Source organism: Lottia gigantea (genome assembly GCF_000327385.1).
Source record: "Lottia gigantea unplaced genomic scaffold LOTGIsca_219, whole genome shotgun sequence".
Lineage (NCBI taxonomy): Eukaryota > Metazoa > Mollusca > Gastropoda > Lottiidae > Lottia > Lottia gigantea.
In genome coordinates, this window is record NW_008708547.1 from 4377 (window position 1) to 16422 (window position 12046).

The 12046-nt window shown below is 33.7% G+C and overlaps 4 protein-coding genes across 4 annotated transcripts; 2 read left to right on the forward strand and 2 right to left on the reverse strand.

The window, feature by feature from the left end:
- Positions 1-5: 5 nt before the first annotated feature.
- LOTGIDRAFT_174807 (hypothetical protein) lies at positions 6-1040 on the forward strand (the record flags this gene model as incomplete). The annotated part of the gene is made up of 1 exon (XM_009054464.1): positions 6-1040. The coding sequence occupies one exon, from the start codon at positions 6-8 to the stop codon at positions 1038-1040; it is 1035 nt and encodes a 344-aa protein (XP_009052712.1).
- A 2552-nt stretch (positions 1041-3592) lies between these two features.
- LOTGIDRAFT_174808 (hypothetical protein) lies at positions 3593-7085 on the forward strand (the record flags this gene model as incomplete). Its single annotated transcript, XM_009054465.1, has 5 exons — positions 3593-3629; positions 4249-4422; positions 5908-6101; positions 6602-6779; positions 7060-7085. 5 exons carry the CDS (start codon positions 3593-3595, stop codon positions 7083-7085), a joined length of 609 nt encoding a protein of 202 aa, XP_009052713.1.
- Positions 7086-8291: 1206 nt separating this feature from the next.
- On the reverse strand, positions 8292-9011 carry LOTGIDRAFT_174809 (hypothetical protein; the record flags this gene model as incomplete). The annotated part of the gene is made up of 1 exon (XM_009054466.1): positions 8292-9011. The coding sequence occupies one exon, from the start codon at positions 9009-9011 to the stop codon at positions 8292-8294; it is 720 nt and encodes a 239-aa protein (XP_009052714.1).
- A 1356-nt stretch (positions 9012-10367) lies between these two features.
- LOTGIDRAFT_174810 (hypothetical protein) lies at positions 10368-10940 on the reverse strand (the record flags this gene model as incomplete). Its single annotated transcript, XM_009054467.1, has 1 exon — positions 10368-10940. The coding sequence occupies one exon, from the start codon at positions 10938-10940 to the stop codon at positions 10368-10370; it is 573 nt and encodes a 190-aa protein (XP_009052715.1).
- Between the last annotated feature and the right edge of the window lie 1106 nt (positions 10941-12046).

The window sequence follows — 12046 nt, forward strand, 5'->3', positions numbered from 1 at the left end:
CAAAGATGATTAGACGAGGTATGGAACCTGGTGGACTGTCAAAGATAAGACGATGTATGGAATCTGGTGGACTGTCAAAGATGATTAGACGAGGTATGGAATCTGGTGGACTGTCAAAGATAATTAGACGATGTATGGAATCTGGTGGACTGTCAAAGATGATTAGACGATGTATGGAATCTGGTGGACTGTCAAAGATGATTAGACGATGTATGGAATCTGGTAGACTGTCAAAGATGATTAGACGAGGTATGGAATCTGGTAGACTGTCAAAGATGATTAGACGAGGTATGGAATCTGGTAGACTGTCAATGATGATTAGACGATGTATGGAATCTGGTGGACTGTCAATGATGATTAGACGAGGTATGGAATCTGGTAGACTGTCAAAGATGATTAGACGAGGTATGGAATCTGGTGGACTGTCAAAGATGATTAGACGAGGTATGGAATCTGGTGGACTGTCAAAGATAATTAGACGAGGTATGGAATCTGGTGGACTGTCAAAGATATTTAGACGATGTATGGAATCTGGTAGACTGTCAAAGATGATTAGACGAGGTATGGAATCTGGTGGACTGTCAAAGATGATTAGACGAGGTATGGAATCTGGTGGACTGTCAAAGATGATTAGACGAGGTATGGAATCTGGTGGACTGTCAAAGATATTTAGACGAGGTATGGAATCTGGTGGACTGTCAAAGATGATTAGACGAGGTATGGAATCTGGTGGACTGTCAAAGACGAATAGACGAGGTATGGAATCTGGTGGACTATCAAAAATGATTAGACGATGTATGGAATCTGGTGGACTGTCAAAGATGATTAGACGATGTATGGAATCTGGTGGACTGTCAATCAGGATTAGACGAGGTATGGAATCTGGTGGACTGTCAAAGATAATTAGACGAGGTATGGAATCTGGTGGACTGTCAAAGATGATCAGACGAGGTATTGTATATGTTCTACTGTCAAAGATGATTAGCCGAAGTTTGGGATGTGGTGGACTGTCAAAGACACTTAACCTCATCTTTCCGTAAACACTTTCAGTTTTCGCTTATCTTCTCTTGTCTACAGATATCACCAATACCTTGTTTCATTTTGAGTCAATATCGTACTCTGCTACATACAGAGTACCGCACGGACATTTTTCAATGCTTATTTTCGGTAATACGAAATAATCAATTCGTTTCATCGAAATATTCAATTAGTTTAAAAAAATTAACCGATTCGTTTCAACGACATATGTATATGGGCCTAATAAAAGTCAAAATAAGTACCAATTTGATCAACAATTTTGGAGTTATTGCCCTTACGACTTTGAAATAGTGTGAAATATGTCTTGTAGACAAGCTAGCATCTTCACAATGGTCAAGGTATAACGAACATTGTCATACACCTTAAGAACAAAAGACAATGTTACTACAGGTACTTGAGATATATGTCAATCAAAATAGAATTAATATTAGTTATTGCCCTGTTAATAAATTTTATAGCATCTAACAACAGACTATCTATGTTCACGCTTCGATACATAGCATCTAACAACAGGCTATCTATGTTCACGTTTCGATACATAGCAGCCGACATCCGACTATCTATGTTCTTGTCTCGATACATAGCAACTAACAACAGACTATCTATGTTCTAGTCTCGATAAATAGGAACTAACAACATACAATCTATGTTCACGTTTCGATACATAGCATCTAACAACAGACTATCTATGTTCACGTTTCGATACATAGCATCTAACAACAGGCTATCTATGTCCTAGTCTCGACACATAGCAGCCGACATCCGACTATCTATGTTCTAGTCTCGATATACAGCAACTAACAACATACTATCTATGTTCCAGTCTCGATGTATCTATGTTCTCGTCTCGATACATAGCAGCTAACAACAGACTATATATGTTCTAGTCTCGATAAATAGGAACTAACAACATACAATCTATGTTCTAGTCTCGATGTATCTATGTTCTCGTCTCGATACATAGCAGCTAACAACAGACTATCTATGTTCTCGTCTCGATACATAGCAGCTAACAACAAACTATCTATGTTCTCGTCTCGATATATAGCAACTAACAACAGACTATCTATGTTCTCGCCTCGATACATAGCAGCTAACAACAGACTATCTATGTTCTCGTCTCGATACATAGCAGCTAACAACAGACTCTCAATGTTCTCGTATCGATACATAGCAGCTAACAACAGACTATCAATGTTCTCGTCTCGATACATAGCATCTAACAACAGACTATCTATGTTCTCGCCTCGATACATAGCAGCTAACAACAGACTATCTATGTTCTCGTCTCGATACATAGCAGCTAACAACAGACTATCTATGTTCTCGTCTCGATACATAGCAGCTAACAACAGACTATCTATGTTCTCGTCTCGATACATAGCAGCTACCAACAGACTATCTATGTTCTAGTCTCGATACATAGCAACTAACAACAGACTATCTATGTTCTCGTCTCGATACATAGCAACTAACAACAGACTATCTATGTTCTCGTCTCGATATATAGCAACTAACAACATACTATCTATGTTCTCGTCTCGATACATAGCAGCTAACAACATACTATCTATGTTCTAGTCTCGATACATAGCAGCTAACAACATACTATCTATGTTCTCGTCTCGATACATAGCAGCTAACAATAGACTATCTATGTTCTCGTCTCGATACATAGCAGCTAACAACATACTATCTATGTTCTCGTCTCGATACATAGCAACTAACAACAGACTATCTGTCTGGGAAATAAAACAGCAGCAGAAAATCAAGGGCGCCCAAGTCGTCAAAAGGGCGCGCAAAGCCCTTTTTAGACACAGCAAATGTCTGCAATTGGCACAGCCATTTTTTTTTATATAAAAAACAGTGTTTAATCATGCGCACTATGAGGCACTATTCAGGAAAGGTCGTCGTTTTAGTCACTTAAATATTTGCAAGCATGCAGGTGAAGGCTACATAAATTTTCCATAAAAACAGTTTTAAACAAAACATCTATGGTCAAAGCAGGAAGCTTTTTGTCCGAATAATGACTTTGATTTTGGTATGCTGTGCAGCGGAACTTTTGAGATTTGCAGGATAAAGCAATTGTTTGTTAAAAGGCCAACATCTTGATGCAGATGGAAAATATTGAAATCTGCACACACAGACATGTTAACTAACTAGTTAACTAGTGACCAGGAGGCTCTAAGCTCTTCGACAGCTGAACACACCTTTTCTGAAACGAGTCAAGTATCGAATACAGCTTTGACGGGTGTGACTCTAGATAGGGTATGCTTAATCTTCTAGACAACTGATACCACTTTTCATTATGAAATTCTTCCTCACTTATGATTGATGTACTTTCTGATATGAAGTTTCGCCAATATGTTGTTTTGATTTTAGGTTTCGATTTGCGGTTCGGATCAAAAGTACCTGGTTATCTACAGGAATTGCTAATACAATCTATTGGCAACGATCTCAGCGGCGATTATTGGCTTGCGTATATGGAGTTGTTATGCCGCTCGTCTAAAGACATCCTCGATTCCGACGATCTCAGCGGCGATTATTGGCGAAAATGGCGTCAACTGAATGCTATCTGACGCTCGCTTCAAGTAAGTTTTGCATTATTGACGAACGTGTCTAAAAGTTATATATATATATATATATATATTGGATTGTACAAAAGGCGCAGTTGTGTAGGGGCGCCAAAACGATTTTTGCCCCTCCAGCCAATTTGGATCCAACACGCCACTGTTGTAAAAACTGCAAAAAATGTTTTCGTGGCAAACTGGAAAGTGTATACATTTAGTAGTCGTATAAGATACGTTAGCAACCAAAAACAAAACAAAGAACAAAGAACAAAGAAGGAAACTTAATGAGGTAATGTCTGGTAAATTGGTAGTCTGTTAAGCATTTTCTTATCTTCATATCATTGATGTAAGTTAAAACAACAATTTTTAAATTGTACAAAAATCAATATTATGTTCTCATGTTTAAAACCGACCACTTAAATATATTTGTATAATTGATGCATGTTTCTTTTCGACGCAGAAAAGTTGAAAATAAAAGTTTTGTCACTATCTTCAGAATCAATTGTTTCGTATCGTCAAGTCAAACCGAGGAAAATGTTGTCGATATTGTTGAGGTGTATGTTTATATTTGTAATTGGTGAATCTTTTGAGATAATCACTAAAACTTATTTCTCTTTCGCAAATGATCAACTGTTTTCAGGATATTATGATGATAGAGTTGAACCTGAACGGTTACGATGTGCACAATCTTGTTATGATAATAACGTATGTTTTGGTGTTGCGTATCATAAAGGGCGACAGATATGCTATGTTTATAATCAGTTTCCACATTCACCAATAGTAGATGTTGGTATGGTTACGTTTTTACCCGAAGGTAAAGTTTGATATTAAAAACTATTTACACCGTTCTACCTTTCTCCATAACTTCATCTAGCATTAGTAAAACACTGTTACTGAACACGTATCCTAATCTTCAACAGAGGTGCTGAAACTAGAACTGTTTCGTGTTCATAGGCGAAGTACAGTCACTATTTTAATCACCACGTTGAAAGCTAACGTGTTCATAATCTTCAACAGAGGTGTTTGGACTAGTCTCTTTTAGCTTTGTAATTTTTTGCCAGATATATATATATATATATATCACGATTCTAGGTGTCATACCTGCGATTACATACATGTTTCTCATTATTTCGAAAACAAGAAAAACGGAAACATTTTCGAACATTCTTTCATGCTTTGATAAAAACATCATATACCTCATTTCCTGTAAAATAATGCGACAATATGTTGGCTAAACCCAAAACGCTTTCCTCACTCGATTAAGCGGTCATTTCACTGACATTCCTCACAAAAAGTTTCTATACCTACAACTACCAAATTACACAGGGAAAGTTTCTGGATATACCAATTACAAACAAGTGTACCTAACGGCCCAACTATCCAGCATGACAATCAAATTATACCCTTCGCTGCCACCTGCAATTCTACAACTAATGTAATGTAATACATATATGTAATATCTTGATCATTGTAAAGATGAAGATGTAATATATTGATCATTGTAAAGATGAAGATGTAATATCTTGATCATTGTAGAAAATGAAGATGTAATATCTTGATCATTGTAGAAGATGAAGATGTAATATCTTGATCATTGTAAAGATGAAGATGTAATATCTTGATCATTGTAGAAAATGAAGATGTAATATCTTGATCATTGTAGATAATGAAGATGTAATATCATGATCATTGTAAAGATGAAGATGTAATATCTTGATCATTGTAGAAAATGAAGATGTAATATTTTGATCATTGTAGATAATGAAGATGTAATATCTTGATCATTGTAAAGATGAAGATGTAATATCTTGATCATTGTAGAAAATGAAGATGTAATATCTTGATCATTGTAAAGATGAAGATGTAATATCTTGATCATTGTAGAAGATGAAGATGTAATATCTTGATCATTGTAAAGATGAAGATGTAATATCTTGACCATTGTGATTATGAAGATGTTATATCTTGACCATTGTAGAAATTGAAGATGTAATATCTTGATCATTGTGAAAATAAAGATGTAATATCTTGATCATTGTAAAGATGAAGGTGTAATATCTTGATCATTGTAAAGATGAAAATGTAATACCTTGATCATTGTGATGATGAAGATGTAATATCTTGATCAGTGTAGAAGATGAAGATGTAATATCTTGATCATTGTAAAGATGAAGATGTAATATCTTGATCATTGTAGAAGATGAAGATGTAATATCTTGATCATTGTAGAAGATGAATACCGCCAAAATAAGAGAGTTTCTAATGAAAACATATATGAATTTATTGACTGATTTTTCAGATGCCTCTTATCGAGTAGAAGTAAAAACAGGAGATGCAAGTACAGCAAAAACAGACGCCAAAGCATATGTGAGAATTTACGGTAGTTATGGAGACACGGGTCCTTTACAACTAGACCAATCTCTTAATCATTCTGATCCGTTTCATCGAAACTACATTGATACTTTTATACTTACAGCTCCGGTCATTGGACAGGTAAGGAAATCCGATAACCATAGAAATAAAGTCTGAACATAAAATATGTTCTACAAAATTTGCAGCAGGGTTTCACTTGTATTTCTTTTATCTTATCTTAACACTGTTTTTCTTGGTGTTTATTTTAATCGTAAATGTTCGATATTTGACCCACTGTGGGCAAATCTAGGTGTTAATCTAGATCATAACCACCTTCATCCCTTGATTTTAACTTTCCATAGGAGATTTTGACAGAGTGTAGTTAGTCTTAGAAACAAAACAAATTTCCAAAGTGTAGGTCCGGATCTCAATATTAAATATAAAAAGTATTATAATTTTAGTTTATATAGATATGAAAATTTGGAGGTAAAGAACCCAGAATTTGGTTTTGAACAGTTTTTTTTGTATTTAGCATATCTGAAATATCGTAGAAAGATAGATTATCGAAAAATTCCTCTCACTTGAACGTTTCTCTGAAACACACTATTATTACTATTAGTATGTTTACTTTTTGATTTTAGATGGAAAAAATTAAGATAGGACATGACAACTCTGGATTAGATCCTGGTTGGTACTTAGATACAGTTACTATTGATATACCATATGAAGGTCGACGTTATGTGTTTGTGTGTAATCGATGGTTAACTGAATTTAATAATGGATCGATTGAAAAAGAACTTCAGCCAACTAGTTCAGAAGGTAATTATTAAAATCAATTTAGACATTATGAAGAGACTAACTGTAGCGAAGAATTGTTGAAAATTGTTTTATTTTTGACCAAATGCAGAAGTCCAAGACCGCTAATCTTATGTTTGATTTATATTTTAGAATTGTAATACACGTGATAGGAAATATAATCAACTGTCAGACGATGATAACCAAAGGAGTGACACATCGCTAACGATTTATGTAATTTACATTATTAAAAGTAGTATATTGTAATTATTGAAATAGACGTGATATTATATTGTTAATGCAGGTTATGTTAAAGGTAATATAGATTAATAAAAGTTGTATATTATAATTATTAAGAGGGAATTGATATTATATTGTTAGTATAGGTTTATGTTAAAGGTAATGCAAATTAATAAAAGTTGTATATTATAATTATTGAGAGGGAATTGATATTATATTGTTGATGTAGGTTTATGTTAAAGGTAATGCAAATTAATAAAAGTAGTATATTATAATTATAGAGAGGGAATTGATATTATATTGTTGATGTAGGTTTATGTTAAAGGTAATACAAATTAATAAAAGTTGTATATTATAATTATTGAGAGGGAATTGATATTATATTGTTAGTGTAGGTTTATGTTAAAGGTAATATAAATTAATAAAAGTTGTATATTATAATTATTGAGAAGGAATTGATATTATATTGTTAGTGTAGGTTTATGTTAAAGGTATTGTATATTATAATTATTGAGAGGGAATTGATATTATATTGTTGGTGTAGGTTTATGTTAAAGGTAATATAACTTATTAAAAGTTGTATAGGGCCGAGTTTCACTGCCATGTCCTTCGACCCGACCAGATCTCGCGAAGTATCAACAACCAAACCAACAACACTGCTTCATCATACAAAGCAACTAACAACAGACTATCTATGTTTTTGTCTCGATATATAGCAACTAACAACAGATTCTCTATGTGCTCGTCTCGATACATAGCAACTAACAACAGACCCTCTATGTGCTCGTCTCGATACATAGCAACTAACAACTGACTCTTTATGCTTCTGTCTCCTTACATAGCAACTAACAACTGACTCTTTATGCTTCTGTCTCCTTACATAGCAACTAACAACTGATTCTTTATGCTTCTGTCTCTTTACATAGCAACTAACAACTGACTCTTTATGCTTCTGTCTCCTTACATAGCAACTAACAACTGATTCTTTATGCTTCTGTCTCCTTACATAGCAACTAACAACTGACTCTTTATGCTTTTGTCTCCTTACATAGCAACTAACAACTGATTCTTTATGCTTCTGTCTCCTTACATAGCAACTAACAACTGACTCTTTATGCTTCTGTCTCCTTACATAGCAACTAACAACTGACTCTTTATGCTTCTGTCTCCTTACATAGCAACTAACAACTGATTCTTTATGCTTCTGTCTCCTTACATAGCAACTAACAACTGACTCTTTATGCTTCTGTCTCCTTACATAGCAACTAACAACGGACTCCTTATGCTTCTGTCTCCTTACATAGCAACTACCAACAGACTCTCTATGTTTTTGTCTCGATACATAGCAACTAATAACAGATTATCTATGTTTTTTTCTCGACATATAAAAGCTAACAACAGACTCTCTATGTTCTTGTCTCGATACATAGCAACTAATAACAGATTATCTATGTTTTTGTCTCGATAAATAAAAGCTAACAACAGACTCTCTATGTTCTTGTCTCGATACTTAGCAACTAATAACAGATTATCTATGTTTTTGTCTCGATATATAACAGCTAACAACAGACTCTCTATGTTCTTGTCTCGATACATAGCAACTAACAACAGACTTTCTATGTTTTTGTCTCGATATATAGCAGCTAACAACAGAATATCTATGTTTTTGTCTCGATACATACCAGCTAACAACATTCTATCTATGTGCTCATCTCGATACATATCAGCTAACAACAGAATATCTATGTTTTTGTCTCGATACATACCAGCTAACAACATTCTATCTATGTGCTCATCTCGATACATATCAGCTAACAACAGAATATCTATGTTTTTGTCTCGATACATACCAGCTAACAACATTCTATCTATGTGCTCATCTCGATACATAGCAGCTAACAACAGAATATCTATGTTTTTGTCCCAATACATATCAGCTAACAACAGTCTATCTATGTTATCGTCCCGATACATAGCAGCTAACAACAGTCTATGTATGTTCTCGTCTCGATACATAGCATCTAACAACAGACTATCTATGTGCGCGTCTCGATATATAGCAACTAACAACAGACTTTCAATGTTCTCGTATCGATATATAGCAACTAACAACAGTCTATCTATGTTCTCTAACAATCAATAATAAGAAAATTGATGCATGTTTCTTTTAAACGCAGAAACGTCTTGTCACTATCTTCAGAATCAATTGTTTCGTATCGTCAAGTCTAACCGAGGAAAATGTTGTCGATATTGTTGAGATGTGTGTTTATATTTGTAATTGGTGAATCTTTTGAGATAATCTCTAAAACGTATCTCTCTTTCTCAAATGACCAACTGTTTTCAGGATATTATGATTATAGAGTTTTACCTGGACGAATACGATGTGCACAATCTTGTTTAGCCGATGACGTATGTTTTGGTGTTGCGTATCATAAAGGGCGACAGATATGCTATGCTTATAATCAGTTTCCACATTCACCAATAGAAGATGTTGGTATGGTTACATTTTTACCCGAAGGTAAAGTTTGACATTAAAAACTATTTACACCGTTCTACCTTTCTCCATAACTTCATCTAGCATTAGTAAAACACTGTTAATGAACACGTATCCTAATCTTCAACAGAGGTGCTGAAACTAGAACTGTTTCGTGTTCATAGGCGAAGTACAGTCACTATTTTAATCACCACGTTGAAAGCTAAATCATGTTGTTGAAATAGAAACACAAATTAAATTTTAGAAATCTGTTCGTGTATAATTTATGACGTTTTTAGATTTTGGGTTGCGTTTTGCGGTTCAGATCGTTAGTACTTGGTTTATTTATTAATAATGATAATAGTGCAAACGACTTTTAAAATTGTATTAGACTGATGCTCAGAGGATGTATAAAGCTGATCAATGTTACAAGCATCATAAGACAGAAAGTGTCCTTTCAGGTCCCACGTCTGCAGCAACCTCTCTCATGTAAACCAGAGAGTTTACGCAGTTCTTGTTGTCGCTATTGGGTGAGTGCAAAGGCCAGAGATCAAAGAGAAGTCGTGATGTAATATATAAAGGATATTATGTAATATGACATCGGTAAAATGAGTTGCCACGACCAGGGAATATTTAATTCGGCTACAATTTTCATAAATTTCATATATCATAAGCACTACTGAAAGATTCTATTTATCACACAAATATCATTGAAGAACTTGAAGATGTAATATCTTGACCATTGTAGAAGATGAAGATGTAATATCTTGATCATTGTAGAAGATGAAGATGTTATATCTTGATCATTGTAGAACATGAAGATGCAATATCTTGATCATTGTAGAAGATGAAGATGTAATATCTTGATCAGTGTAGAAGATGAAGATGTAATATCTTGATCATTGTAGAAATTGAAGATGTAATATCTTGATCATTGTAGAAGATGAAGATGTAATATCTTGATCATTGTAAAGATGAAGATGTAATATCTTGATCAGTGTAGAAGATGAAGATGTAATATCTTGATCATTGTAGAAGATGAAGATATAATATCTTGACCAGTGTAGAAGATGAAGATGTAATATCTTGACCAGTGTAAAAGATGAAGATGTAATATCTTGATCATTGTGAAGATGAAGATGTAATATCTCGATCATTGTAGAAGATGAAGATGTAATATCTTGATCATTGTAAAGATGAAGATGTAATATCTCGATCATTGTAGAAGATGAAGATGTAATATCTTGATCATTGTGAAGATGAAGATGTAATATCTCGATCATTGTAGAAGATGAAGATGTAATATCTCGATCATTGTGAAGATGAAGATGTAATATCTCGATCATTGTAGAAGATGAAGATGTAATATCTTGATCATTGTGAAGATGAAGATGTAATATCTCGATCATTGTAGAAGATGAAGATGTAATATCATGATCATTGTAAAGATGAAGATGTAATATCTCGATCATTGTAGAAGATGAAGATGTAATATCTTGATCATTGTAGAAGATGAAGATGTAATATCTTGATCATTGTAGAAGATGAAGATGTAATATCTTGATCATTGTAACGATGAATATGTAATATTGATCATTGTAGAAGATGATGATGTAATATCTTGATCATTGTAGAAGATGAAGATGTAATATCTTGATCATTGTAGAAATTGAAGATGTAATATCTTGATCATTGTGAAAATAAAGATGTAATATCTTGATCATTGTAGAATTTGAAGATGTAATATCTTGATCATTGTAAAGATGAAGATGTAATATCTTGATCATTGTAGAAGATGAAGATGTAGTATCTTGATCATTGTAGAAGACAAAGATGTAATATCTTGATCATTGTAGAAGATGAAGATGTAATATCTTGATCATTGTAAAGATGAAGATGTAATATCTTGGTCATTGTAGAAATTGAAGATGTTATATCTTGATCATTGTAGAAGATGAAGATGTAATATCTTGATCATTGTGAAGATGAAGATGTAATATCTTGATCATTGTAGAAATTGAAGATGTAATATCTTGATCATTGTAGAAGATGAAGATGTAATATCTTGATCATTGTGAAGATGAAGATGTAATATCTTGATCATTGTAGAAATTGAAGATGTTATATCTTGATCATTGTAGAAGATGATTAGTACCAAAGTATCTAAAGAAAGCACATATAAAATTGTTGACTGATTTTTCAGATACCTCGTATCAAGTAGAAGTAAAAACAGGAAATATACATGAAGCAGGGACGGACGCCAAAGTTACTCTGAGAATTTATGGTAGTCTTGGAGACACAGGTCCTTTACAACTAGACCAATCACTTAATCATTCTGATCCGTTTCAACGAAACTACATTGATACTTTTATACTTACAGCTCCGGTCATTGGACAGGTAAGGAAATTAGATAACCATAGAAATAAAGTCTGAACATAAAGTTTGTTCTACAAAATTTGCAGCAGGGTTTTTCTTTTTTTTCTTTTATCATATCTTGGCCCTGTCTTTCTTAATGTATTGTATGTACATGTATATCGTAAAGGTCCGATATTTGACCCTCTGTGGGTAAATTTGGGTG